The sequence below is a fragment of the Porites lutea genome, chromosome 2 (genome assembly GCF_958299795.1).
Source record: "Porites lutea chromosome 2, jaPorLute2.1, whole genome shotgun sequence".
In the NCBI taxonomy this organism is placed as follows: Eukaryota; Metazoa; Cnidaria; class Anthozoa; order Scleractinia; family Poritidae; genus Porites; species Porites lutea.
This window is the reverse complement of record NC_133202.1, coordinates 29,128,602-29,153,368: the sequence shown is the minus strand read 5'-3', so window position 1 is coordinate 29,153,368 and position 24,767 is coordinate 29,128,602. Positions and strand designations below refer to the sequence as shown.

The following is a 24,767-nucleotide window of genomic DNA, read 5'->3' as shown; positions in this document are numbered from 1 at the left end:
TTAGTTATGGAATTTACATATCATCGCCCGCAATGTATCTTAGTTACAAGACATTTCGTGTACTATATACGACCAAGTAATTTTTTCGTGCAAACCGCTTACTGTTTTCGCGCGGGCGCTTTTAGTGGAAGAAGTTGAACTGTTCAACACACCATAAATACGATGCGATGCAAATTCCGTTCTGTTTTGCCTTTTTTGTTTTCTTTTGGAGTCCAGTATCTTCAGCGTTTAGTGATGTAACTGAAAGTGTTGGGATTTCAGTGGTAAAAGGGTACGTGGCGGCCTTTGGTGATTTCAACGGCGACAAGGAGACAGATCTCTTTGTAGTGACCAATGGAGGTAATATGCATAGCTGTTTTGCAGTTATTTTTAAACTTGTTTTGATTTTAAATTCTTTTGATTTTGGGTACTCTGATTTATTATGATGCTTATGAGATGAAAAACGAGCAAACAAACTAATGTAAAACACAATGTGGGTGTACCTGTATGCAAATAATTAAACTTGCATTTAAACTGCATACATGTAATACTAATGCATGCATGTGCTTATATCAAGCTGTATAGCCAAATGTTGTACTGTACACTTTGGCAGACTACACTGTACATACCGTAAATCCACTATTAAGCCCTCCTGGGGGTTTATTTATTTCAAACACATTTGGGACGGGGTGGGGGGCTTCTTAGAGATAGGGGGCTTATTTACTGTATTTATTTATTTATTAAACGCCCCGGTGTTTATTAATTTTCAGCGTTTCCGATGCAGCGTTTATGTAAGGGTGGCATTTATCCGAGGGCAGCGTTTGTTTTGAAATCACTTTTCTTAAATCACTGACAACAGTTTCTGTAAATCATTTTTAACTCGTGGGTACGCGCGAGCGTACCACGAGTTATTGCAGGGACATGGATATGCAAATGAGCCACTCGCTCACTCGTAGTAGACGCACTTCGTAATTAATCGGGTCCGAACTCGAGAGCGCAAAGATCTATCGTTTCCAACGAAGCACGTGCTCGCCAAAGTTCGGTAGGATCAAATTCCTTGCTGAGAGCGTGCATCGTGCGCTACAGCACGGTTAGAGGATAGAGGTCTTACCAAATTTAAGACACGCAGGAATCTTTCAGGTTAGTACGATTCAAGAGCCTTTGACTCGTCCAGGCGTTTAACTTGACGAGAGAATGAGCATTTGCTCTTCGACTTCTTCAACTTCGACGCTTGCTTGATCTCCTGCCTTGTCATAATAATAGGTTATGTGTATGAATGAATGTATGGTAAATAAAGGCACTTCTTCTTCTTCTTCTTCTCAAGGACTGCCCAAGATCACAGGAGAAAATGGATGTGATTTAAAATAACAGCGGAAATCGGGATAACAAAACATAGGCTTATGTTTTGCATCCTACTTCGCAGAGGAGTTGTATCTACTTTGTATCGTATAAATTATATTCTTTCATTGCCATGAAATGCATTTACATTGTTTTTGACTGTCAAAAACCCGGTTTCAATTAGCCTGTATTTCATCCGATTACTTCGAGTCGTTTTTTCAATCGGTTAAATATGGCTCGATCGTTTACCGGTGCAAGTCATGCATGGAGAAGGCATTAAATTTGAGACTTTTCGATGGATGATGTAACCTTCCTCGATGGCGTAGTTGTTAATGTGAAGTCCCGTTAACCCGGAGGAACCGAGCTCGTATCCTGCTACAGACTTTCTACTTCCCTCTCCCTTTTTTTTCTTTTTTGTTTTGTTTTGTTTGCTTATTTATTTTGCTGTTTCTTTTTTAATATATACCTAAACAAGTGTTGATAAAGTGCAATAAACAGCAAGAAAAGTATTATGTTTCCAGAACAAGGATAGTATATTTATAATCTGAATTTCTATCATTTCCCACAATTTACTGTGGGAAAACCAGAGTTTATAACTATTTGATTATTTTGTAAACAACGTACCCACGAGTTGACGATAGTCTTTCTTTGATTTTTAAATAATGTTATGTACTTTAAAGGTTCATAATTGTCTGGATGGTGTAGATTGTCAAGTTGTACCAATTTTTTTCTCATTATCGTTAAATAGACGCTGCATTCTTTTAATTAGGTGCGGTGTTTATTCAAGGGCGACTTGTATTCGAAGACGACGTTAAATTGAATAAACATTAATTAGTAATTTAGCAAAGATGATTGTTTCAGTTATCCATAAGAAGAAAGAAAAAACTTTCCACCAAGAATCGAAAAAGGTGCTCACCTGGCTGCAGTTTGATGGGGCTAAACAAAGTTTTGCAATGTTTATGGTGAATTTCCCACCCTCACGTAACGTAATTAAAAGAACAATTTATTGTAAATGAGCGTTAAATCTTTTATACAGTATGTGGTCCTTGGTCCGTGAAAGTCTGCGATGCCGTTGGTCCGCGACTTTTGCCAAAATGATAAAATATTTCGTCAAGAAAAAAAATACGTTGAATAATGAAAGATATCATGATTTTCTGATTAGCATTCTTTCATTTGACAAAGTTTTGGCTTTCTTGCTGTGGGTGAAGGCATGAAATTAAAGTTTGTTGACAGCTAGGTTAATTTGTCTTTCTTGAAGTTTTGACTTTTGTGGCACCATAAATTTTGATGTTTTTTCGATGTAACTTAAACCAATCCATCCATACATTAGTTTGCCCCATTTATTAGCACTACTTTATATTAGTTAAAATATTTTTATTTCAAGAAAAGATTCTTGGATAATAAACTTTATAAGTTGGTTAGTAAAATCTTTGTTAGTAAAATCTAGTTATCTGAAAAATTAATTTCCAGCCCTGGATTGATTGATACAGTGACAGTATCATTTATCAGTGAAGAATAATAAGGGGGAGGGGAGGGGGGGCTTAAAAGAGAGGGTGGGTTTATTACCTTTCTTCCTCTGGAAAGGAGGGGCTTAGTAGAGAGAGGAGGCTTATTTGAGAGGGTGGGGCGGCGGGGCTTAATAGAGGATTTACAGTACTCAAACTATTCCAACTCACTGGGCTGGTACTTTGGGTCTTTTGATCTAGAATGGCTTATCCAGCATAATTCCGTCTCAGAGATGTATAATTATAGGTCAGCAGTAGGAAAAAAAGGGAAAAAAAGCCACAAAAAAGGGGGAAAACATCACAAAGCCAGGAATACGTTATAGATACCAGGGTCACTCACATGACAGGGAGACAGCTCATTACAATGTGTGGTTCCAGAAAATATCCATACCCCACCACTTAGGGGATTTCACTCCACCTCCCTGGATTTTCCATAAATGTAAGGAACTGATACCCCCCCCCCCCTCCCCCCACACCCCTCCAGAATTTCCACAAAGTAAGACAAAGACTCTCCAACCCATCTGGAAAAGTTTATTTTCATGAAAAAAGATTATCAAAGTAAACAACAATGCCCATTTGCAGTTACACAATGGTTATCATTTAATTTTATTGAGCGGTCTTGAATAAGAACATAGTAAACTACCTAAAAAGCAACCTAAACTACAAAATATTGTAGCCGTCTCCATGGCCGTGATGTTGATGAAATTAACACCATTTCAGCGTGAATATTCTCTCCAACACGTCAAACTTTCAGCCACAAAATTAAGGGAAGACGGAAAGAAGATTATTAAACTCTAGATTCTGAAATCTTTACATTGTATACCTTCTGTTTCTTGAAGTGAAACTTTCACTGTTGTACAGTTCGATCGACTGATGCGATGCAGAGTATTACGCAGAGATCGAAGAAAAGTATCTAGTCACCAGTGCTTTTTGTAAAGGAACAATGAGACTATGGAGAGTGCTAACAAGTAATGGCGCTCAATATTGTGCACTTTTTGTCAGCCTAATATGGGCTGGAAGAAAGAAGACCTGGTTTAGATGAAAAAAAAAAAAGTCTTCAAAAATGATATACCAGATCAGTATGTAGCAATTTCTCGTACTGAGTTCGAAATTCTCCCCTTGGAAAGCGAGTTTTATCATCCAACCCCCGTCCCCTTTGGAATTTCCTGGGCCTCTGACCCCCCCCCCCCCCCCACCCCCTTGGGATTTCCAATGGGGTATGAATATGGTACCCCTTTTAAAGGATATTTTACAAAAATTGAACACAACATTAACACTAGAAACGATGGGTGCTCACTAAGACTTCCCAAGGCCAAATTAGAATGTGGACTGAGATATTTTGCCTTTCAAGGGGCTCTAGTTTACAATACTTTACCTCGGCATTTAAGAAATTTAAATTCGAGGTTTCTTTTTAAGAGTAATTTAAAAGAGTTTTTTCAATAGTATTCCATAATTCACAACTCTTTTCAGTCTTATAAGTCAATAATTTTTACAGATTTTGATTTTTGAATCTTAGATTTCTTAGTGTTATTTTATTCATTTTCCTTTTTCAATTTTCTTCTTTATTTTTTTATCTATTTATGAGATAATTACAGGACCCTTTTGATAACAGTTCTTTTCATTAGAACTGATAGGTTATCCTGTATAAATATTTGCATTATTATTATTATTATTAAATTATTATTATTATTATTAATATTTTCTGGAACCACACAATGCCACAGAATCCTACACGCTTGAGTGAGATTGAAAGTATTCATTTGCCCCTGGAAATATTGGCAGCAAATTCTGTTTAAAGCTAGTTGAGCTGTTTGACCTTTTTTGATTGCTCAAATCACTATTTACAAGTCAAGAACAAGGCTGACTTTTGTTAATGACATCAAATTACAACTTCTGAAGTTTAGGCAATTGGTGTGTAGTAAATAATAACAAATATAAAACTTATATTGCGCATATACAAATAGAAATATTTTCATATGCGCAATTTTTTCAAATGTGGTACTTTATCATGGACCACTCAAGGTTACAACCTTCTGAAAGATAATGGGTGTGCTCTTGGTGGAGCTAATTTAATTTGTATATTGGTGCGTCTTAGGGTACAAAACTTAAACTATCGTAACCCTTGTTGGGGGTTGTCATCTTTAAGACCACCAAACCAAAACATTTATGATAAACGTAACTACATCCCTGCATACCTGACATTATTTTGTTATTATTTTTTTGATTGGAAAGCTGCCAAAATGTTCCATTAATAATCTTTGTTGTGGGACCAAAAAAAAATGGCTAACAACCTTGAATTCCATCTTGTCCTTTGAGCAAGCAGCTTTTACATTTTGCTTGCCTGGGGCCACTTCTTACTTGTCTTAGTTAATGATTCTTTTCATGAATGATTTGCCTAGACCCTTCCCCATTGAAGAGGAAACTTTAAAAGTTACTTGACGGGCTGTTTTTGGAGCCCTGCCTTCCCCTTGAAAAAATGTGCTACTCCTTTTCAAGCTGTTAGTAGAAAACAAACAACTTGTACCTTTTAATATTATTATAAAGACTATAAAGCACCTCAACAATTTTTCAGTGGCCAATTCCTTCATTTAACTACAGGCTTTTACTGAGTACCTGATAGTGTGGTTGGAAATTTAACTGAGAATTTGCTCCTCTGGTGGCCAAGTTATCCACTAAAAATTAAAAAGAAATGGTTCAGATTGTACTACACATTTTCACCGAAACAAAACTGTTGTTGTGTTGGTATTGAAAAAGCAGGCTTTAGGGCCTTATTTCCATGCATGAGGAGACAAACTTCCCTTAAGCGTTTTCTTTTCCTTTTCCTCACAAAGGATTGTCAGCCCTAGAAAAATAGCTTTGTTGAATTTTCATTGCTGAATACTTTATATTTTTGTGGCTGATTTGTAGTTCACAATTTTACTTTAACAACATTTGCATATTATATTGCTGCAGGTACTGTATCACGATCAACCACCAAATGTTTTTTTTCTTTCCATCTCTTTCAGGTAAACAGCTTGAAATTTTGTTCTGGGATAATTCTGATCAAAAGTTCAAGAAAGGAAATGCAGAAGTTTTGCTGAGGTATCAAATTGCTCATTGTTTTTTGAAGAGGAACTCTCATTTTAAGTACTTATGTGTAAGGAACAAAATAATTATGTAGTTTTTATTAATAATATTATGAGACTGCTGCAAAGGTTCTGTGATTGGATGCAATGTGAGATCAATACAGTCCAAAAATTATACCATTTTGCAAAGAGAAACCCGAAGCCCTGATCAGACAATTGTCATTTGTCCAAACTTCTGCCAAACCTACATAATGTTATTGTTTCTTTTTATTACTTTTTAGTGAGCAGATTGTAAATGTCAGCCCTACAGATTTTGATGGCGATGGATGCCTTGATGTTTTAATTACAACTCAGTCACAAAATGCCGGCTCCCAGGAGACAGCCACAGTCTTTGTTTATTGGGGAAACCTACAGAAGTTAGGTTTGTTGAATTGCATGATGAGATTTGGTCTTTTGACTTGTTGGGTTATTGTTGCATGACTGTATTACATAAGAGTGACAAATCATACATGCAAATGACTTTTACTGAAAGTGCTATAAGAAGCCTTATCAGTACTTTTTGAAATGTTTCTGAAACCTTTGCAGACACGTTTTATGGATTTTTAGACTAAAACAAACAAAGTCGAAAGTGGAAGGATTCCTTGTTTTTTGCAGCAGTTATTGTTCCTATTGACTGGAACATTGACTGCAGCAAAAAGACAAGGAAAATAAATGAAACTTTGTGTAGTAGGAGCAGAAAACTCTATTGAAGGGCTGCTGTAGAACTGGCCAGCTCCTGACGAGGCCAAGCATGGGGGAACAACATGCCACACTCTATTGCTACCGTTTTTAGGCAATAAAATCATATCAACCATAAAAATGTGTCATCATTTGAAAAGGGTACAATGTATTCAATTAGCACATGATTGTGACAAGGAAAATAGACACTGCACAGAGAAACAGTGTCTGTTAAGTGAGGTTGATAGTATGAGAGTTTTTGTGACTTAAGTCACAGAAAAGTGTCCGTTGTCCCTATTAACCAATGTCCATTTTAAGCAGGTTAATTTAGAGAAAAAAAACTGGCCTTGGTTCCTGAAAGACTGATTAGCGCTTATCCAGGATTAAAAATTTTGTTCCATTGTTTTTTTACCTTCCTTTGCATTGCTTAGAGTAACATTCCACAGTATGTTATCATCACTGAATCTCATAGTAAAGACTCGACCATATTTTCTGAGCTCAAGTGATATATACTTAGACAAGAAAACCTTTCTTAAAATTTGGCTTAACCCTAGTGGGTTTAAACTTAACCATCTTTCAAGGAACCGGGTGCTGGGCTTTTTGTTGGCCCGAAAATGATAACCAAACTGTCTATGATAAATGGGTGTCCATAATTATTTAGTGGGTGTTTGTAGAGCAGGGTTCCACTGTATTGCTAATCAGTTGTTCATTAATAATACAACGAAAACACTAATTTCTGTGCTGGGTATTGTATTCTTATAGGTGATAGCGTCAACTTTACTATGAGGGACCAACCCTTAGTCATGGAGTAAGTAAGCAAATGTATGAGGAGTAAATAGTAACTCAGAGCTTTATGTGACTAAGGGTGCTTACCATTGGTCAGAATTGACAGGCAAGACCAGTCCAGTTGTAAGGAGCATTTCACTGTATATCAGTATCAATCCATTAAGAAAAATGGTGTGCATGGCAGTGATGGGGTTTTAGTGAAGACTCTCGAAAAAAAAGGGACATTTCATTTGCAAAAATAACCTGTAATAAATAACATAGCAAATACAAAAGAAGGCACTGATGGAAAACCTTTAAGAAGACTGTTATGGATTGCAATTGTGGATTAATTGAAAACTTGTTCATTTGTAACATTCGATATAATGGAGATGTACTTGTTTTATGCGACACTAAGCTGTAATTGTGTCATTTAATTTACAAGTACTTGTAATTTCTTTGTTAACAGGCATGACACAGACCCTTTAATTGGGAACAAAATAACCTCCTGCACATATTTTTTTTTTTTGCCACAAATCACTAAATTTTCTGCCCTGTATTATCCGCCTGCTCTAACTTGTCATAATTATGGTAGAATATCACCACAGAAATTAAGTTTTCTAACCTTTGTTTTAATGTCATTAACTTTCAGTGCTAATGGGGATCTTTTGCCTGATCTTCTTGGTGAATCAGTTGATGGAAATGTCCGGTCTTATTGGATTTCTAAAGGGTAAGGGAAACAAGCTTTTAGGAGTGATACAGTCGGCTCTGTCCTTGCGACCACTCTGTCTCATAAGAGTTTAGCTCTAGTTATGACCAGTGTTATGAAAAACTGTTTCAACTGTGAATTGAACTTTGTAATGAAGATCTTTGAGTCTGCCTTTTATCTGCTGAAATGATTCTCTCATGACAAAACTCTTGCTCAAAAAATCTGTGGACGATTTTGTGCTATGTATTATGTCTTTTAATACTCTTGTTAGTAACAGTGTGTATTAAGATGAAAAGTAAGTCAGAAAAACGGCTTTTATGTAAGGGTAAAAAACATGAAATTCAGAAGGTATTGACTCCTCAAAGTAGTATAAAAATAATGAGATTGCCTAGAAAAGTGGTGCCCTCCCTACTTCAAAGGTAGCTTACATGTACAGTTGACTCCCGATAATTTGAACCTTCAAGGGAAATAGGAAAAAGTTCAAGTTGTCGGGAGTTCGAGCTACCGAGGGTAAAATTATATAGAAAACGATCTAAAGGGAAATGTAAATTGCTTCGAGTTAGCAGGAGGTTTGAGTTATAGAGGGTTTGAGTTACCGGGATTCGACTGTACCTGATCACTTTTTTTTTTTACAAATTTATGTGTTTTATTTCCAAAGAAGAGCTCAGTTGCACTACTTTTAGCCTGCATAGCTGGCAGGATTGTTATCCGTGGGTACTTTCTTGGAGGTGGAGCTGCGAGAGAGAATCAATATTATTTTGATTTGCTCCCAATCTCTTGGGGCTCCGCCCCTGAAAAACAACAGCACTCACCTACTGACCCTGCCAGCTATGCAGGCTACACTTTGTATAAAACATTTTTTGCTTCCTGAAAGTATAAGCTCCATGAAAGTAACGATCCCTTGAAAATAGGGAGCCCAGAAACAAACAACAAAATAATGTAAGAAAACACTGAACTTGACTTGCTTACTTTCAATATAACCATGTTATTGTATTTTGTCAGAACAATTTGTATTTCCTGGAGCCCTTTTACAAATATCATTTTATTTTTTTATTATTTTAACTGACTTTTAGGTCAAATAGAAGCTTTGATGTACAACCACAGAGTAATTCTAGTGGCAAGTTGAATCCAATAAGAGTGCCACACTCAAATGCTTTCTTGGATCTGACGGGAGATTATACGGCAGGTTTGTTTAGTTTTAATGATGTTCATAAGGGTCCCTTTCCCTACAGATTTTTAAGATGAGGAGTTTCATTCTACCGGGATTAAATTTTGGGGTTTAACTCTGTGTATTTGGCTTGTGTGTACATGTAGGTGGAGATTAGGAGTTGCTTTCTCCTAAGGTCGAACGAAAATTAATAGTAAAGTAAATTACCCCCCCCCCCCCGGGAATTTTTGGTGGTTTGCGTTTTGCTCTGGCCTGTTAAATCGTGCTCATTCGGGTATGTGGTTCGAAAAATATTTAGAAGTTAGGCGTTTAAGGCTATGTTGACACTATATCGGTTGGCTTTTGCACTGGCACAATAACCATACCGGATAGGGCTTCTGTTCACACTGATACAAACGGTGATGTCGATTTTCTGCGCAAAACCCGTTTCCGGACTTCAGTCGCTTGCAGTCTATGAGCCTGTTAGCAAGTCTATAAACCTGTTGGTACCAAAAGATATCCGGTATACATATAATAGTTTCAGGCCTTCTCGGCCGGTTTTCGGTGAATGGAACTGATTTGTGTAAATTTGTAAACTCGATCTTTCTTGCAGATCTTTATGTTTCCAATCAGCAGAATAAGGGTGAAATCTGGGTTAATGAGGTAAGTATATTTTACTAGTTCAATTGCCTTTTTTTGTTATAAAGAATAGATTCCAAGTTTAAGGGTAATGGTAAGGTTGAGGGTCAGGAAACTTTATTTATTAAAACAGGGTAATTCCTTCAGGTAAATTCAGTGCGGGGTTGTGGAATAGCGTGTTAAATCAAATGTCCAGGGGAAAACTAGAAGAATAGTCGCTTAAATCAACACGGAAGCTTACTGAAATGCTCAGTGATATCTGTGATCCCTGTGCAGCACTATTTCATTGGTATTAAAACCTTTTTCCATTTCTTGCAGGTCATTAGAATACATTGTTCACTTTTCATATGATTAAACTCATCGGTCCTTAATTGTATTGTTTCATTTACAGGCGGGTATCCTTACTTTTGGACAAACGATTTCCCTTCCTCCTATAACAAACAAAGAAATTAAGATTTTTGGGCAGTCAACTTTTGCTGACATTGGTAAGTTTTACTCTCTTCCCAGGGCTTGAAGTAATTTTCCCAGTTAGTGCTCGTCAAATAATTGTCCGGTGAAACCAGGGCTAGAAATAATTTCGGGCAAGTCTACGGACACGATGACCAGCCAAATTCATCTTACCTGGGTGAAACGTATTTAAAAAAAAAAAACGAAGAAATGAGTTCCTAAGAAGAGTGCAAAATAATTCTTAAGGATGAAACTGACATAAAACTACTTATTTTCGTGCAAATATAATGAACTGTAATAAACCACAGGTAAATTGAAAACTCGGTCACGTGGTATAACTTAAGTGCCCTAGACTTGAGCGCTTACTATTTTTTTACGAAAGTTTCAGCGAAAAATGTTCGTCAAATGGTACTGGTATCTACTTTTGAACCGAAAACAGGAATGGGATTAAGTTGTACCATTTACAAGATACTTCTGAATTTTTCGCTTTCCCTCGAGAGGAAGCCTAGCACTGGTAATCTAAACAAATGGTTCGTCAAATTTTGGTTGTTTCGATAAAAGCTTGAAAAAGGTAATACCTCTGCTCAGAAGGTATAACCTCTTTTCCGGAAACACTCCAGTCCACCGGTGTGAACCGTGCCATTTGATTTGGCCTTGGAATTACCACATTTTCCCTCTAAAAGTGGGAAGCTCTCCTTGGTTTTACGTTTTCTTTTTGTAATTGCAATTTTCAGATGGAGATGGACGTCTTGATATGTTTTTACCAGTCTGTACAAGTGACGATTGCTCGGAAAGTTCTGTATATGTATACTCCAGTGGCCGGGTAGGTAGTTAGGCTCTTGATCCTGATAAGGAGATCACAAAAACGTTGTCCAATGACTATTGGCTTCATGGCCTACTTGAAACACCGAACTTTTCATGTACTGAACTTAAAATCTATTTGAGTAGACGCAAATGGTGAAGTTCGACGGTTGATTAACACGTCAAACTTAATTGGAATCACGGTGTACACGTTAATGGTGAATTGAATTTGGCCTAAGGCCCGGTTTAAACGTCGCATTTCGCGTGTGCCGAACGGAATGCTTATGAATGCTTTTGTTTTCGCTCATTTACAGTACATTCAGCACATGTAAAATGCAACTTTTAAACAGGGCAGTAAGAGTCTTCATTTTACTTTCTCGGTTGGATATTAAATTCTACTCAGCATTTTGACTAATAATAGTGAAGCCATGGTGCATGTTACTTCACAATAGTTTTTTCTGTCCTGTGCAATGTTGGCTACACATAAATGCGATCTTAAGGGTTATGTAATGTCATCATTAATATTTTGAGGTCAGTTATGTTTTGCTCTGACTCGTCCATTGGTTTCTCTGTCCCTGGAACCTCGATTTAACGAACCTCTTTATAACGAAGTCCTCGATATAACGAACGATTTTCTTTACCCCAGTAATTGTAAAATATATGAAAAATAACCTCGATATAGCAAAACCTCGTTATAGCGAACAAATTTTGCTAGGTCCTTGGCCCTTCGTTATATTGTGGTTCCTCTTTTTAAAATGAATTTGCGTTCTTTCAGGCTTTATCGCGATTATTCCTACCCACTTACTTTGTCAAATGTAGGCGAACTCTGAATTCCTAGGGACCATATCCAAGTTCAGAAAGAGAAAAAGCATTTCGTCGTTGCTTGTTTACGTTCTCCATAAAACGCGAAATTAGGCATTTTCATGTCGTAGTCGTGCTAAAACGGGAAAACAAATGTAGGAAAAAAGTGTGATGCTCGTGCAAAGTTGTTGTTTTGCTTTTGAAATCTATTGTTTTTTTGACGTTCTCGTTGCGGTGGCGTCATTGGATCTTAAAGTCCCTGTTAATATTAACAAGGTCAAGGGGAACGCTGGGAATGATAAGAAAGAGGAATTTTCTTCCTTCCCGTCGCTCCTCGCGCTCCCTTTGGTCACGCTTCTCGCGTTCCGTCCTCCGCGAGACGACTGGGAACGAGTTAGTGTTTTGCTTGCAGTGGTGGAAAATGATGTCCAATGAAAGGCGACCTAACACTTGGCAGTTCATCCCGCCAGCAAACCAGACTTCCTCCATGTTCCCTCTGATGACCATAAGGACAGGTAACTTGCCGCTCCACAGTATTAAAAGTAGAGTTAACAAATGCATCGCTAGGTGGGGGCTGGGTGAGTGGAAAGGGTTAAAAAAATACTTGAATTCTAGCTTGTTCTTAAGGCAAGCCGCTCTTTTTCACATTTTGCTTTCTTCTTACTCGTCACAGTTAATGATTTTGTTATTGAGCTGCCCGTGAGGGCAAGGCCCAATCAAGAAATGCCTTCCGTCTATGTCGAAAAAAGACAAAATGGCGAACGGAACTCCCAGAAGGCTTTGCATGTTATATTTCCCCTTCAATGGGGTCGATTTTTGCGGGGACGGCTCGGGTCATTTCAGGCACCCTTCACACCGAAAAATATCAGTAGGGAGACAGAAAAAACAGGGAGTGGAAAAAATTGGCTGCAAAAATACGAACCTTTTGGCGCGAAAGGCTGCACGAAGGAAACTCTAAACGGCACCGAATCACTGGCTATTTCAACGCCAGATCTAGTCTAGTCACCTAAGGACGCTACTCTTTATGCAGCCGTCCTTTGGCTTATCTTGACGCGTGGAATGGGCTTGAGGGTAGGTGTTTGTTAATTAACTTATACAATAATTTTACTTTATACATTCTTAAGGTGACTACGACATGGATGGGTTTTATGATGGTCTAGTGGTGATGGATATTAACGAACCAGGGTAAGTTGCAGTAAAACTTTTACGGCGCTTGCCAAAAGTCAGATGTGGCAGGCCAAACCGATCATTTTGAAAATGAAATTTCAGTATTTTCTGGAAATTCTAACTAAATCTTATCACTGCCTCTACAAAGTCGCGAAATTGTAGAAACGTTTGTACCGTGGTTTCGTTTGTGTGTGTGTGTGTGTGTGAGGGGGGGGGGGGGGGGAGGGAGGGGGGAGCAGCGTGTACAAAATTTGGTGACTTTGAGGACCTCTCTGTTTGTTAGTTTTCAATAAGTCATGTTCAAAATTAGCATCTTAACTAATTCTATGGCGTTACTTTCCAGTCGGTTTAATGGATTTTCTCTAATTGGTCCCAGTCAAAAGAAGAAAAACCGTGAAAGGGTCTATTGAACGGAAGATCAAACTTTGGATCGCAGAATCCGGCCTAAGCTTAAATTGGTTAAAAGGAACACTGTGACCAAGGGTTACATGGAAACAGTTGGTGATGTTATGGAATGTTCTTTTTTAGGGGCCAAAGTTACCGAAAAGTTGCAGTATTGCTGGAAAATGTTGCATGTTCAAGCGCTGAGCATGATTACTGCCTGAAAGATAAACGAGCCTTTGAAGTGCACTGGAAGGTAATATATCTGTTATGGTTGCTGGACCTTAAGATCCGAGGACGGCGGCGGCGAAAACGTCGATTAAAAAATGAATTCGCGTTCATACAATCTGTACTACGACCATTACGATTATTTTAACTCACTTACATTATCAAATGTAGGCGAACTCTCCGGGAGTTGAATTATTAGGAACAATATCGAAGTTCAGAAAGAGAAAGAAAATTTCGTATTTGCTTGTTTACGAACTCCATAAAACGTGAAGTTAGGCATTTTCACGTCGTAGTCGTGCAGTGACGGAAAAGCAATGTAGTAACAGTACAGAAAAGTATGTTGCCCGCGCAGAGTGTTGTTTTGCTTATTAAAGGTGATGATACACGAGACGATTCGCAACGACGATTTTTAGGGCAACACAGCATTGCAACATTGTTTCGAACAATTACAACATTGCTCCAACATTGCAACGCCGTGTTGAGCAAAAAATCGTCTTTGCGAATCGTCCCGTGTAATATCACCTTAAGACTACGATCACACGGCACTAGACGGATTTTCGACCGGCTTGAAGAATTTGACCGGACACTTGGTTCACACGGAACCGTTCATTATTTTTGCTCTGTTCACACGGAACTTTGAACGTCTAAGCGTCTAAATGTTCGTACGGTTAAGGTGGGTCTGTGTGAACGGAACACCTTAACGCGCGAATTTTCAACCGGTCGAGGATTCGTCCGATGCTATGTAAACGTAGCCTAAACCTATTGCGTTTTTATCGTTCTCGTTGCCGTCGCCAGATCTTAAGGACCCTGGTATTAGGCGTAACACGGCAGTGCTAGTGCAGCCTTTTTTCCAGATGAAAACCTTTGAATGCAGAGGTCCACTCAACGCTTACTGAATAAAACCGACTGGTTCTTTCTTGCCGGATCTCTAATGTAGAGATGCCAATGCCAGAGCGATGTGGCCCGGCGCAGAGGAGGTCCTGGGTTCGATTCCTGGCGGAAGAGCCCCTTTTCCTTATTTTTTATGTTCCCACGTGGTGTAGTGGTAGCGATGTGACCCGGCGCGTAGTAGGGCCTGGGTTCGATTCCAGGCGGAAGAGCCCTTTTGTCTTTTTTGGGGGTCCTAAAAAAGGCTAATTTTTAAAGCCGAAATATTGGCCTCAGTTAAACAGCCCTTTGCCGCATTGCTAGCCTTGCATTCATTCTTGCTCTATTTCCCCAAATGTTTACCAATGTGTAGGCGTACTCTTAAGGCCGGTATTTCACGCTATCATTTGTCGGTCTGATTTCGGACCGATCTGCCAAGAAACCATGGCAGAACAAAAAAATTAACTGCCCGATTTAAGCCGATTTTGGTCTTGGTGTCTTCCTTTAGGTAGAGCGATCAGTTCGGTAGATTATGGCGTGTGTACGTCAGGCCGACAGATAGTTTTATACCATCACTGTATTTTGTCACCCCAAGCATTGAGTCAGTGCCTTTGGAGAGAGAGACGACCCTCTTTTCTTTTTTGTCTTTATTCTTTAGGATTTATCGAATTTAGAGGATGCTGTATTAGCCACGTTTTATGACTTGTATGAGGATGTAAGTAATAGTTACCACTAGACTAGGTGGAAAAGTTAAGACACTATTCTCATTGGGATTAGCACCAAGTGTCTTTACACAGACTAAATATCGCCCGAGACAGACTTTTGGTGATCGAAGTGGGAGAGAAACTGAACATTGTTTGAGCAGGGTACGAGAAATTTGCCATGATGGACTATATGACTCGAGAAAATGAAGTCACGGAATTTTTGTCGTGTTTATTTACCAGTACAGCAACTCCTCAAAAAAGAGCATTATAAGTCGGTGAAGTTCATTCTTGGTAACCAGGCCGCAGGAACATGACTCGCTCACCTGACAAACTGTTGTGCAGAATAATGCAAACCCGCGGAGGGTTAGTGTGTATACGTATTGCGGTGCTTTCATTAGCGTCATTCGACCGTCCGTACGCCCTCAAAATTAAATACCCAATGACTAAGGGCTATCAGTTGTTCACATAGATATTTTGCTAGCCATTTAGCACCCCTGTTGTATCATTGTTATATGGGTATGGTTCAGATTGGCCTGTTGTCTCTAGTTTTATAAGTTGTTTTCTTGTTGTATTTTGAAATTTAATTGTTTTCTTGTTGTAATTTAAATTTCCAGACTTGCTGCGTGTTTGCAAACTTATTAGAGAGATTTACAGCGACGTTTACCGCAAACGGCAAAGTTGAGAAATTCCCAAAACAGAAAACGTGCAGCAAAAAAAAGTCCAAAACAAATGTTATGAACAAAACTAACATGACGCTTCTAATTTTGGGGTAAAAATAATGAACAGTACAGCCGAGTTAAGGGAAATCTTGGTCACGTGGTACAAATTCACGTAGTATGATAATAAACTCGTTTGCAAAAGCAAGGAGTATAGAATAGGAATCATACATCGAGTGTACCTGAAATACTGACGTTACAAGACACACAAAGCGTAACGTGTGACGTTTTCTTATATAGGATTGAATGTCATCGTTTGTATTCCACGACTAGTGAGCAGTACATAACCTGGTCAACGACTTGCTAGTACTCACATAATTAAACTCTCAAGGTACTGCGTAGTGACGTTAGACTGATGACAAATGGAATACAACAATTAAACGAGACTCTATTATCATGGATTTTTTTTGTAAAGACATAATTAAGAGGGTCGCTCACGGCTCGTGTTGACACATCCCAAAGGTGGTTCCTTATCCCATGATAAATGTTTTACATTCGTTTATTATACTACAGTCTTACTGTTGCATTGTCACCTTTTCCCGTTTGCAGGGACAGATCGATATTCTTATGGTAACTGAATCCTCATCAACTGCGCAGTATCAGATTCACGCACTGGAAAATGCATTTTATTACGATGCGTCTTTCCTAAAAGTCTATGGTAAGATGACTTTTCTGTCTTTTTTTTTTTTTAAGTGTTACAGCAATATTGTAGCCACCCTTAGTGATTGTCGTGAGAGCTTCTTTCTCTACTTTGTTTTATTTCAGTTCTTGGAGGCAGGACTTTAACAACTTGCGCGAATGATAACTTGGTAAGGTGCTTCATTTTTTACGGTGCCCTTAAGAAATTCGCCACTTTAGAAACCGGACGGAAACTGGAGCCGAAATATTTCCCGCAATGGTTTCTGGGATTGTCACTGGGAACGTAGTCTGAATTGAATTAAGGGATTTTATGTAAGTTCAAAAAGAGGAAGGAAAATTCGTCGTCGTATGTCCACATCCTCCATAAAACGTCAAATTAGGAGGTTTCACGTCGTAGTCGTGTAGTAGACGTCAAAGAAATGTAGTAAGAATCGTGACGCACGTGCAGAGCTGTTGTTTTGATCATTAAACCTATTGTTTTTTGAAGTTGTCGTCGTCGTCGTCGTAGTAGTAGTAGTAGTTCTAGTAGTAGTTGCTATAATCGTCGTCATTATTTTTGTCAGATTTATTACCATTTTCAGATTTCTTATCAGAGTAAATTAAGAGTAGCTTTAACTTTTAAGTTTATTACATATCACACACTCGGAAAAATACATGTAATGAGAACAACTGAAGCCGGGGGCTTAAATGGCCTAAGGTCAGCGAAAAAAAAAACGTGAAGAATTTACATGAATAAAACGTGGCTTTAATTATAATAATTACGATACTATTAAATCAAAATAAAGAAAAAGAGAGTCAGAGAACTTTATACAACTGAAATACAATACTTAACAACTAATTTACAATACTTAAACAACTATTTATTATGACTGTTTTGTTATAGCCATACGGTGTCAATCAAGTTGGACCGTTCATTAAGTATACTACCACAAGCACCAATGGGGACATAAAGTATGGCAGTGGTAAGTTGATACTCATTTGGAAGCTTCATTGTAGGCTTTCCATGTAATCCGCACTCCGATCGCTAGGATCGCTGAAAAATGTTCAGCAACTTTCTCCTCACAACATTGAAACATAATCAAGAAAAACGTTTAGAAAACTAATTGAATGATCACCAAAGGGAAAATGTATTATTATTTCAAATCAAAGTAAATATATTACAGTCAACTCTCTCATAGCGACCACTTTGTAAATAACCATTTTGTTCTTCACTCAAACACTGTTTCAAAAACTCCTTCGTAAGAGACCACTTCTCTTATTTCTTAAGCGACTGCGACCACTTTTAAGGCCAGAAATTTGACATATTATTTGTTTTCTGTTACTGGTAAGCGACCAACCCCCTCCTGGAAGATCCGGAATGTCACAATGTTCAGTTTTTAATATCACACTGTACTAACAATACAGAGTGTACTTCCAAGAAAAGATGAGTTCGCCGATTATCGGAGTTGCGAAGAGTTGTCCTCTGCAGTCACGAAAGTGTCTGATATTCTTGTTAACTTAAGGCTCAAAACACAAAAGCAATTGAGCATTCTAGATTTCGTCGAGAAGCATTCGAATGTTACCGAGTAATTGTAAAATGTACATAATGTGCATTCTGAACTAGAGTGCAAGTAAGTATATTTTTCCCATGTTTCACTTTTTTTCCCAGGTTGTTCGGTTAAAATTAAATTTACTGATTTATGACAAGCAAGTGACAAGTTTTAAACTGCATTGTACTTGTTACTCGCAAAAAGAACAAATCAGTTCCAGGCAAAGAAAACGTTGTCTTTTAACCTGATTTTTGCTTAACAGGCATTATCTTTATCTAATTCCGTTAATCAATAAAGTTTGATACTAAGAAAGACCTAAACAAGGCAAAACTGAGATTATTTGACGCTGTATTAACATAAATAAAAAGATGTTTTCGCTTTTCGCAGAAACAATTATCTTTTGCATAAAAGTACAGTGCAACGGCATTTTTGAGGGAAACATTATTTCCAGGGGGTACCCAACCGAGTAGAGAAATTACGGGAAATCCAGTCGTTGGTGGGTATGGCAAGCACCATTCCGGGGAAGTGGGGGTCTAAATCAAAAGTGCCCTGCGTGGGGGGTGGGGGGTATGTTTATTTTTTGGAACTACACAATGTTTGTTCATATTCCTAAGGACATTTGATATGGCTATCTTGAGGAGTTTGCATGCATATTAATCAATTCTTTTCGTGTTTGATATGTTCCGTGATTTTATCTACAGCCGCACAGTTATCCCAATCAGCCTACTTTGCCCTTCAATGTCCTTACACTGTGTTTGGATTAGGAAGAACGCCTAACTTTGTAGACGACCTAGCGGTTGGTATGCCTGGATCAATAAAAAGGGTAAGAATTGGCAAACACCTGCACCGCGTCTTCGCTGATCGCGTTCGTCAGAACGCATCCTAATCTTGTTCCTGTGGTACAAAGCCAAAAATGTTCGAGGTATCATGGGCGACTGCCGATTAGCCGCCCCTACTGATTTTATCAGGGACATCTCGGCCGGGGAACTGAACTCCCTTCGACTCGATTACGTTTCCGTAAGGGACGAACGCGGATCTGTAGTCAATCATAAGCTCTGGTAGCAGTCACTAAACCGATGCAATAGATATTAAAGAAGCTGCGTTCTGTAAGTTGTCAAAATTCAAACAGTGGAAACTGCCACCCAACTGAGTGAAACATAAAAATGGCCGTTCAAAACGTCAAAAGAAGGTTTAAATAACACAGCAGGTACAAAAGGAGGAACGGATGGTCAAACTTGAAGAAGATTGAAACTGGTTGCAATTGAGCTTTTTGCGTATTATTTTTCATTTTTGTTGTCTGTAACGTTTGATATAATGTTCTTGGAGACATATGCTAATTTTGTCATTCACAAGTTATTTCTGAAGTCTCACAGCGAATAAGGACGCGTCACTGGCTCCTTTAACGCAGTCATATTAAGCGTTTGATTACTCATACTAATAATTCGTAAATTTGGAAGAAGGAGTCATCTAACACCAGAGAGCGCAGAAAAAATTTCCAGAATCGAACTCACTAGCCTCCGAGTCCCAGTTCGGATGCTCTCCACTGAGCTACTGAAGGCTCTATGACGAGCTTGGTCGAAATACAATTATAACTACACCAGTCACAGAGGACTGTATCGGAGACTTGCTTGAAATCAGCCGTCCACCAGCGTACAAGACCAAGACTGTGTGGGTGTTTTAACAACGGTGATCTGTTGAACTGCGTTTTATTCTATTTATATTTCCTTCGAAAGCTGTATTTATGCATTAGAGAACATGTAAAGCATCATCTTTTCTCTAAATATTTTTTAACCTCGATCTCTGTGTGTCTTTTTTTTTCAGCCCGAAAGAAACCAAACGTGGGAGTCGATTATACCGAATTCACAGGTGATCGTGATTCCTTATCCCCCAGATGACCCGTCAAGGTGAGCTAGTTGAAATTTTTAATAATGATGGAATTGGGCTCAGAACTGTCTCCTTAGTTTCTACAAAGTTGTGGGCGGGTGTACGGTCACTTAACTACCAATTTTTTTCTCGGATGCACAGATAACCAAATTTTATAACCCATGGTGCTCCGTTGCGCGCGCCTCGCGCGCGCGAGAGCTCTGCTATAAAGTACTTTATCTCAGTACAATACACTTTCGTCATTCGTTCAAACCTTATCATCGAAAAATAGTTCAATACGGTTCCTTTGTGTTTCATTTCGGTTTCAGCTGGACGATGAAACTGTTGGTGACACCAAGTAAACTTGTACTTCTGACAGGATTAAGTCTTCTAGGAATCTGTGTTGTTATTGGTATTATCATTTTGCTGTTGCATCTCAAAGAAAAGGTGAGTTGATCATTGTTTCTTTTGTTTTAACCCTTCAACTCCCAAGAGTTGCCAAAAATCGAAAACTTCATGTCGTGAAACATGGAAAAACAAATAGCATCTTCCAAAGTACTGCTGGCGAGATTTCATTTGAATGGTCACACCACAGGATTTCAGCCAGACTCAAAAGTTAGGACCAGCATATACAGCGCAGTAAATAACACCAAGTGGAAGTACTGCAGAAAGGGTTTCACTTGAATTGCCACACAATTGGTTTTCGTCCACAGATTTTAACGTCAGATCCACACTTCATGCGTCCATAAATGACCACTGGAGTAGAAGGGTTATTTAAAGGCCAGCACTACTTATGTGGCAACATTAAACCATTGTTTGATGTGTTGTGTTGCCCACTGTCGAGCTTCCGAAATAACGAAGAGGCACTGATTTAACAGCATTTGAAAATGTTATAGCATCTCTGTGGGTTAAGAAGTAAAACCTCTGTTAAAACATCAGTTGGAAAGAAGCACTGTATGTGTTAATAAGTACGCTTACAAAACTTGATGGTGGATCAAGTTTTCGATGGTCTTTCATTGAACAAGTAGCATGTATTAACTGAATATATGGATGTAGTTTAAGTCTGGTTTATCATAAATTGTTCTGTAAAGAACTGGCAGTCTTTGTTGAAACAAACAAATAAACAAAAATAGAACAAAACAAAAGAGACAAAAAAAGTAAACCCCTTTTATGAGTCTCCTATTTCCAGCAACGCTTGGGGCTGCTTCCTACTGAGTAGAATGGGTAGTGGTTCTTATACATCTCGTGTTTGTTTGGCCAAATTTTAGCAGTAATTGGATATTTTTATCCGCAGTTTCGCAGTTCATTGTCGTGAAGCTATAAGAGCAATAAAGTATGAGCATTTTGCTCAACCTTTCAGTTATCTCAACCAAGAAATGACTGCCTTTGTACAGTGCGAATTTTCAAAGGGAATGGAGAGCAAATAGAGATGAATTTGGGCAAAACATTTACCAGACACGACTCTTAAGCCATCATTGCCTTGTTTCTTAGTTTGAAAAAGGACAGTCGACACCTGTAAGAAGTTACTTTGAGAGGTGGTCATAGTTTTGTCCCACTTATAGTCAGAATCAAAAGCTTCTTCGGAAGCTACAGGCGAAAGATATTCGAGCGTATTTTCTCGAGCTGCAAGCTACAGGCTTCGCTTTTCTGTTGTTTCAATAACTGGCCACTTAAAGCCTCTTCCAAGCGATATAAACTCTTCTCATTTACAAATTATATCAATTCTTGGTCGTTTACTTAGCCTGAAATGTGCGTTTTACGTTACGTTGCAGAGAGAAGATCAAAAAGAAAAACAGCGAGATGCTCACAAGTTCCATTTCGATGCGATGTGAAATATCTAGTTTCTCAAACGAATCACCTCCAGTCAGGAAAATTGCAATCTGTGGAAATTGTTTGAAAGAAATTTTGAGAATAGTGCTTTCCCGAGGTGCAAGTTAGTTTTCATTTTGGCATAGGTGCTCTTTTATACTCAGTATACACTTTTTTTCAAATTCATCCCCTGTCCATTTCAAGAGGTACTAAACTAAGCTTGCCCTCTTTGTTTTCATCAGTTTTAGAAAAAAGAAAACTTCGGTTAGTTATTAACCGGTAGGTAATGGGTAAATTTATGAAGATGTTCACTGTTGCTAAAACGTTGTTTCAAAGGGGTCATGACGATAAGGTTGTCCCGTACTGCAATTTAGTGTTTATTTTGGTCTAGGTGCTGTTTTACATTGTTACTAAGAATAGCATGACTCTTCGTTTTTCTTGAATATTAATGGTAAACTTTCTACCAGTTATTAAATGCTAAAAGCGGCGTATTTATGACGATGGTGCCAGAAGTGACTAATGAGACGTCGATCTCTTTATTTAACACGCCCTTTATGGTCGTTTAACTTAAAAGATGCAAGTAATAATACACAGGGGGGTGTTTCTTAAAACATTATTCTTTGCAAACCAAAATATATATCATTTGGTGATCAGTGGTGGGAAGTCACAAGTCAGTTCATGAACAGCAAATCTGAATTTGAATCTGAATCTGTTGCTGCTAGTGCGACAGCTTCAGCAAGAGAACACTGTTTGCAGGTGACCCTTGAGGTCACATGTCGGGCTGTGAATATGTATCAGGAAAACTATGAACACTCTCTCTGTAATGCTAATCACTTTTGCTCTTCAAACGCTTGTTAAAGGAGCAAAAGCTTGAGGTTATTTTTATAAAAAAAAAACATTTGCCTAAAGACAAAGATAAGCCTCTTTGTTTGATTATATTATAACAAACATGCCTGTCGTGTGAACATTAGTGAACTTCGTCAGTGCTCTTTGTTACACAGGAGCACTACACTCGGATATATCATCAGATGTATTCAATATGTAATGTGTCTGATGTAGATATAGCCTAATAAATCTCTGTTCGAAACTTTTTTGTTGTCCTTTTCACAAGAAAGCATTTCGTTTGACTCCATTTCAGCAGTTGAATGTTGTTTTCATCCATATCATATAGTGACTAGTAGCTGGCATCGAGAAAACAACTTTCCCGTAAGCTGTTGTATAGCTATTCAAGCGAAACCACTTCCTTAGTATTTTTACTAAATATATTTGGGTTTAAAATTGACATCCTTGATGTGTTTAGGTTTGTATTTTGGGTTATGTAGAGGTCTTTAATTCTCCTGCGCTCACAACAAACAGTTGATTCAACAATGTTTATTGGTAGAAACGAAGAAAGGCTCCTTCAGCCTGTAGGTGCATAAAAACAGTAGTTACCATATTGAGATATATTAGCGAGGTCTGGATACTGATTTGTTTACCCATGGTCTTTAACTTACTTATTCTGAATTTTTCAGGGCTTTTTTTTCGCAATTGCATAAGTTGCGTCTGCGATGATCTTATTTAAATTTAGTTGCTTATTCCGCGGTTCATCATTTTATCGTCATCTTTACCGGGTATATTACGAACCAATTTAATGACCAGCTCCCAGTTGGCTTGCTAGCTCAAGTGGTTAGAGCGCTGCCCTGGTATCGCAACGGTCAGGGCTCGTATCCCGGCAAGCAGATTCAGGCTTTCTTTTTGCAGCTGCTCATGTCGCGTCCTTAACTGCGATGATCCTCTTGACATTTTTTTTTATTCTGTACCCTTCACTAAAAACCTTAAACTCTCTAATGCAAGAGACTGGTGCCACAGAGAAGGGAAGTGATGAAGTCATCAAAACTAAGTGTGTGAAATTATGGGATAGGTTGGCGTATTCAGAAAGACCAAGGTGAAAAATACTCACTTGCTAAGAATCAGCCTGTTAAAGAACGCAAATTGTTGGAGAGAGATAAACAACTTTATGTCCTGATGCAGGGTGCAAAGAAAATCATTTTTACAGCTTGCCATTCGGGCAAGCTGAAGCTAGCATTTACTAGCCCAGATGTCATTTCAACTAGCCCCAAAAACCTTTTTGACCAGCAGAATTGATTTCACAGTTCTTCTGTTATTCGAATTCTTCAAAAAAACATCACTTGCCCGTCGGGCAAGTTAAAAACAGAATTCACTAGCCCGGTAGCAAAATCCACTAGCCCCGGGCTATCGGACACCACTTGGTTTGCGCGCTGTGATGACTCCCTATAAACCCTAAAATAGGCCTGGATCGAAAGCGTTGCTATCAAAGCCAATTTTAAAAGGATTTTTATGGGGTCATCACTCATCAGAGCATGAAGGTGCTTATATATCTTCCCACCAATTTGCTGTAACGGGCTGATTTCTAGCGAGTGGACATTTTTCATCTCGTTCTTTCTGACTATACCAACCAATCCCATATTTCCACAAATTTTGATTTTTGAGGCGTCACATTTCTCTTTCCCATTGCGCATGCTGCTGTTCCTCTCTTCTGCGCAGAGGCTCCCGATGGATATTTCAATAAAAATAGCAATAATCGATGAAAACAGCGAGCGTGTGGTGGATGATGGGAAGAGGGAAAGGCGGCAGCTTCCTCTGACTTCTCCCCTTCCCATTGTCCCCCGCGCGCTTTCTTTTTTTCTCTCCCCAGTTTCCCTACGACACAGAGCCCTCTGAGAAGTAGATAGCCATTGATCAGAAGTCTAGAAAGTATTGCTTTGTTAAGTAATACCCTAGATATTACCTTAAAAAGTGTGACCGAAAGCATTGTAATAACGTTGTATAATGTCGCGCATGAGAGGACATCAGTACTTGTCCTCTTTACATATGCTAACAGAAAGCTCGGACGTACATACATACATATTACATACATACTTTATTGTCTCCTCCCTAAAGGCGCTTTTCAGGAA

General features: G+C 38.6%; 1 protein-coding gene across 1 annotated transcript; it reads left to right on the top strand.

Moving 5' to 3' along the window:
• The first annotated feature begins 109 nt into the window (after positions 1-109).
• On the top strand, positions 110-22,903 carry LOC140928220 (T-cell immunomodulatory protein-like). Its single transcript, XM_073377940.1, has 20 exons — positions 110-339; positions 5,828-5,903; positions 6,169-6,308; positions 7,367-7,412; positions 8,019-8,096; positions 9,149-9,261; positions 9,836-9,885; positions 10,253-10,346; positions 11,043-11,131; positions 12,323-12,425; positions 13,035-13,095; positions 13,606-13,714; positions 15,212-15,268; positions 16,523-16,631; positions 16,739-16,782; positions 17,496-17,574; positions 18,843-18,964; positions 19,963-20,045; positions 20,334-20,451; positions 21,777-22,903. Exons 1-20 carry the CDS (start codon positions 168-170, stop codon positions 21,834-21,836), a joined length of 1,803 nt encoding a protein of 600 aa, XP_073234041.1. The 5' UTR covers positions 110-167; the 3' UTR covers positions 21,837-22,903.
• Positions 22,904-24,767: the final 1,864 nt, after the last annotated feature.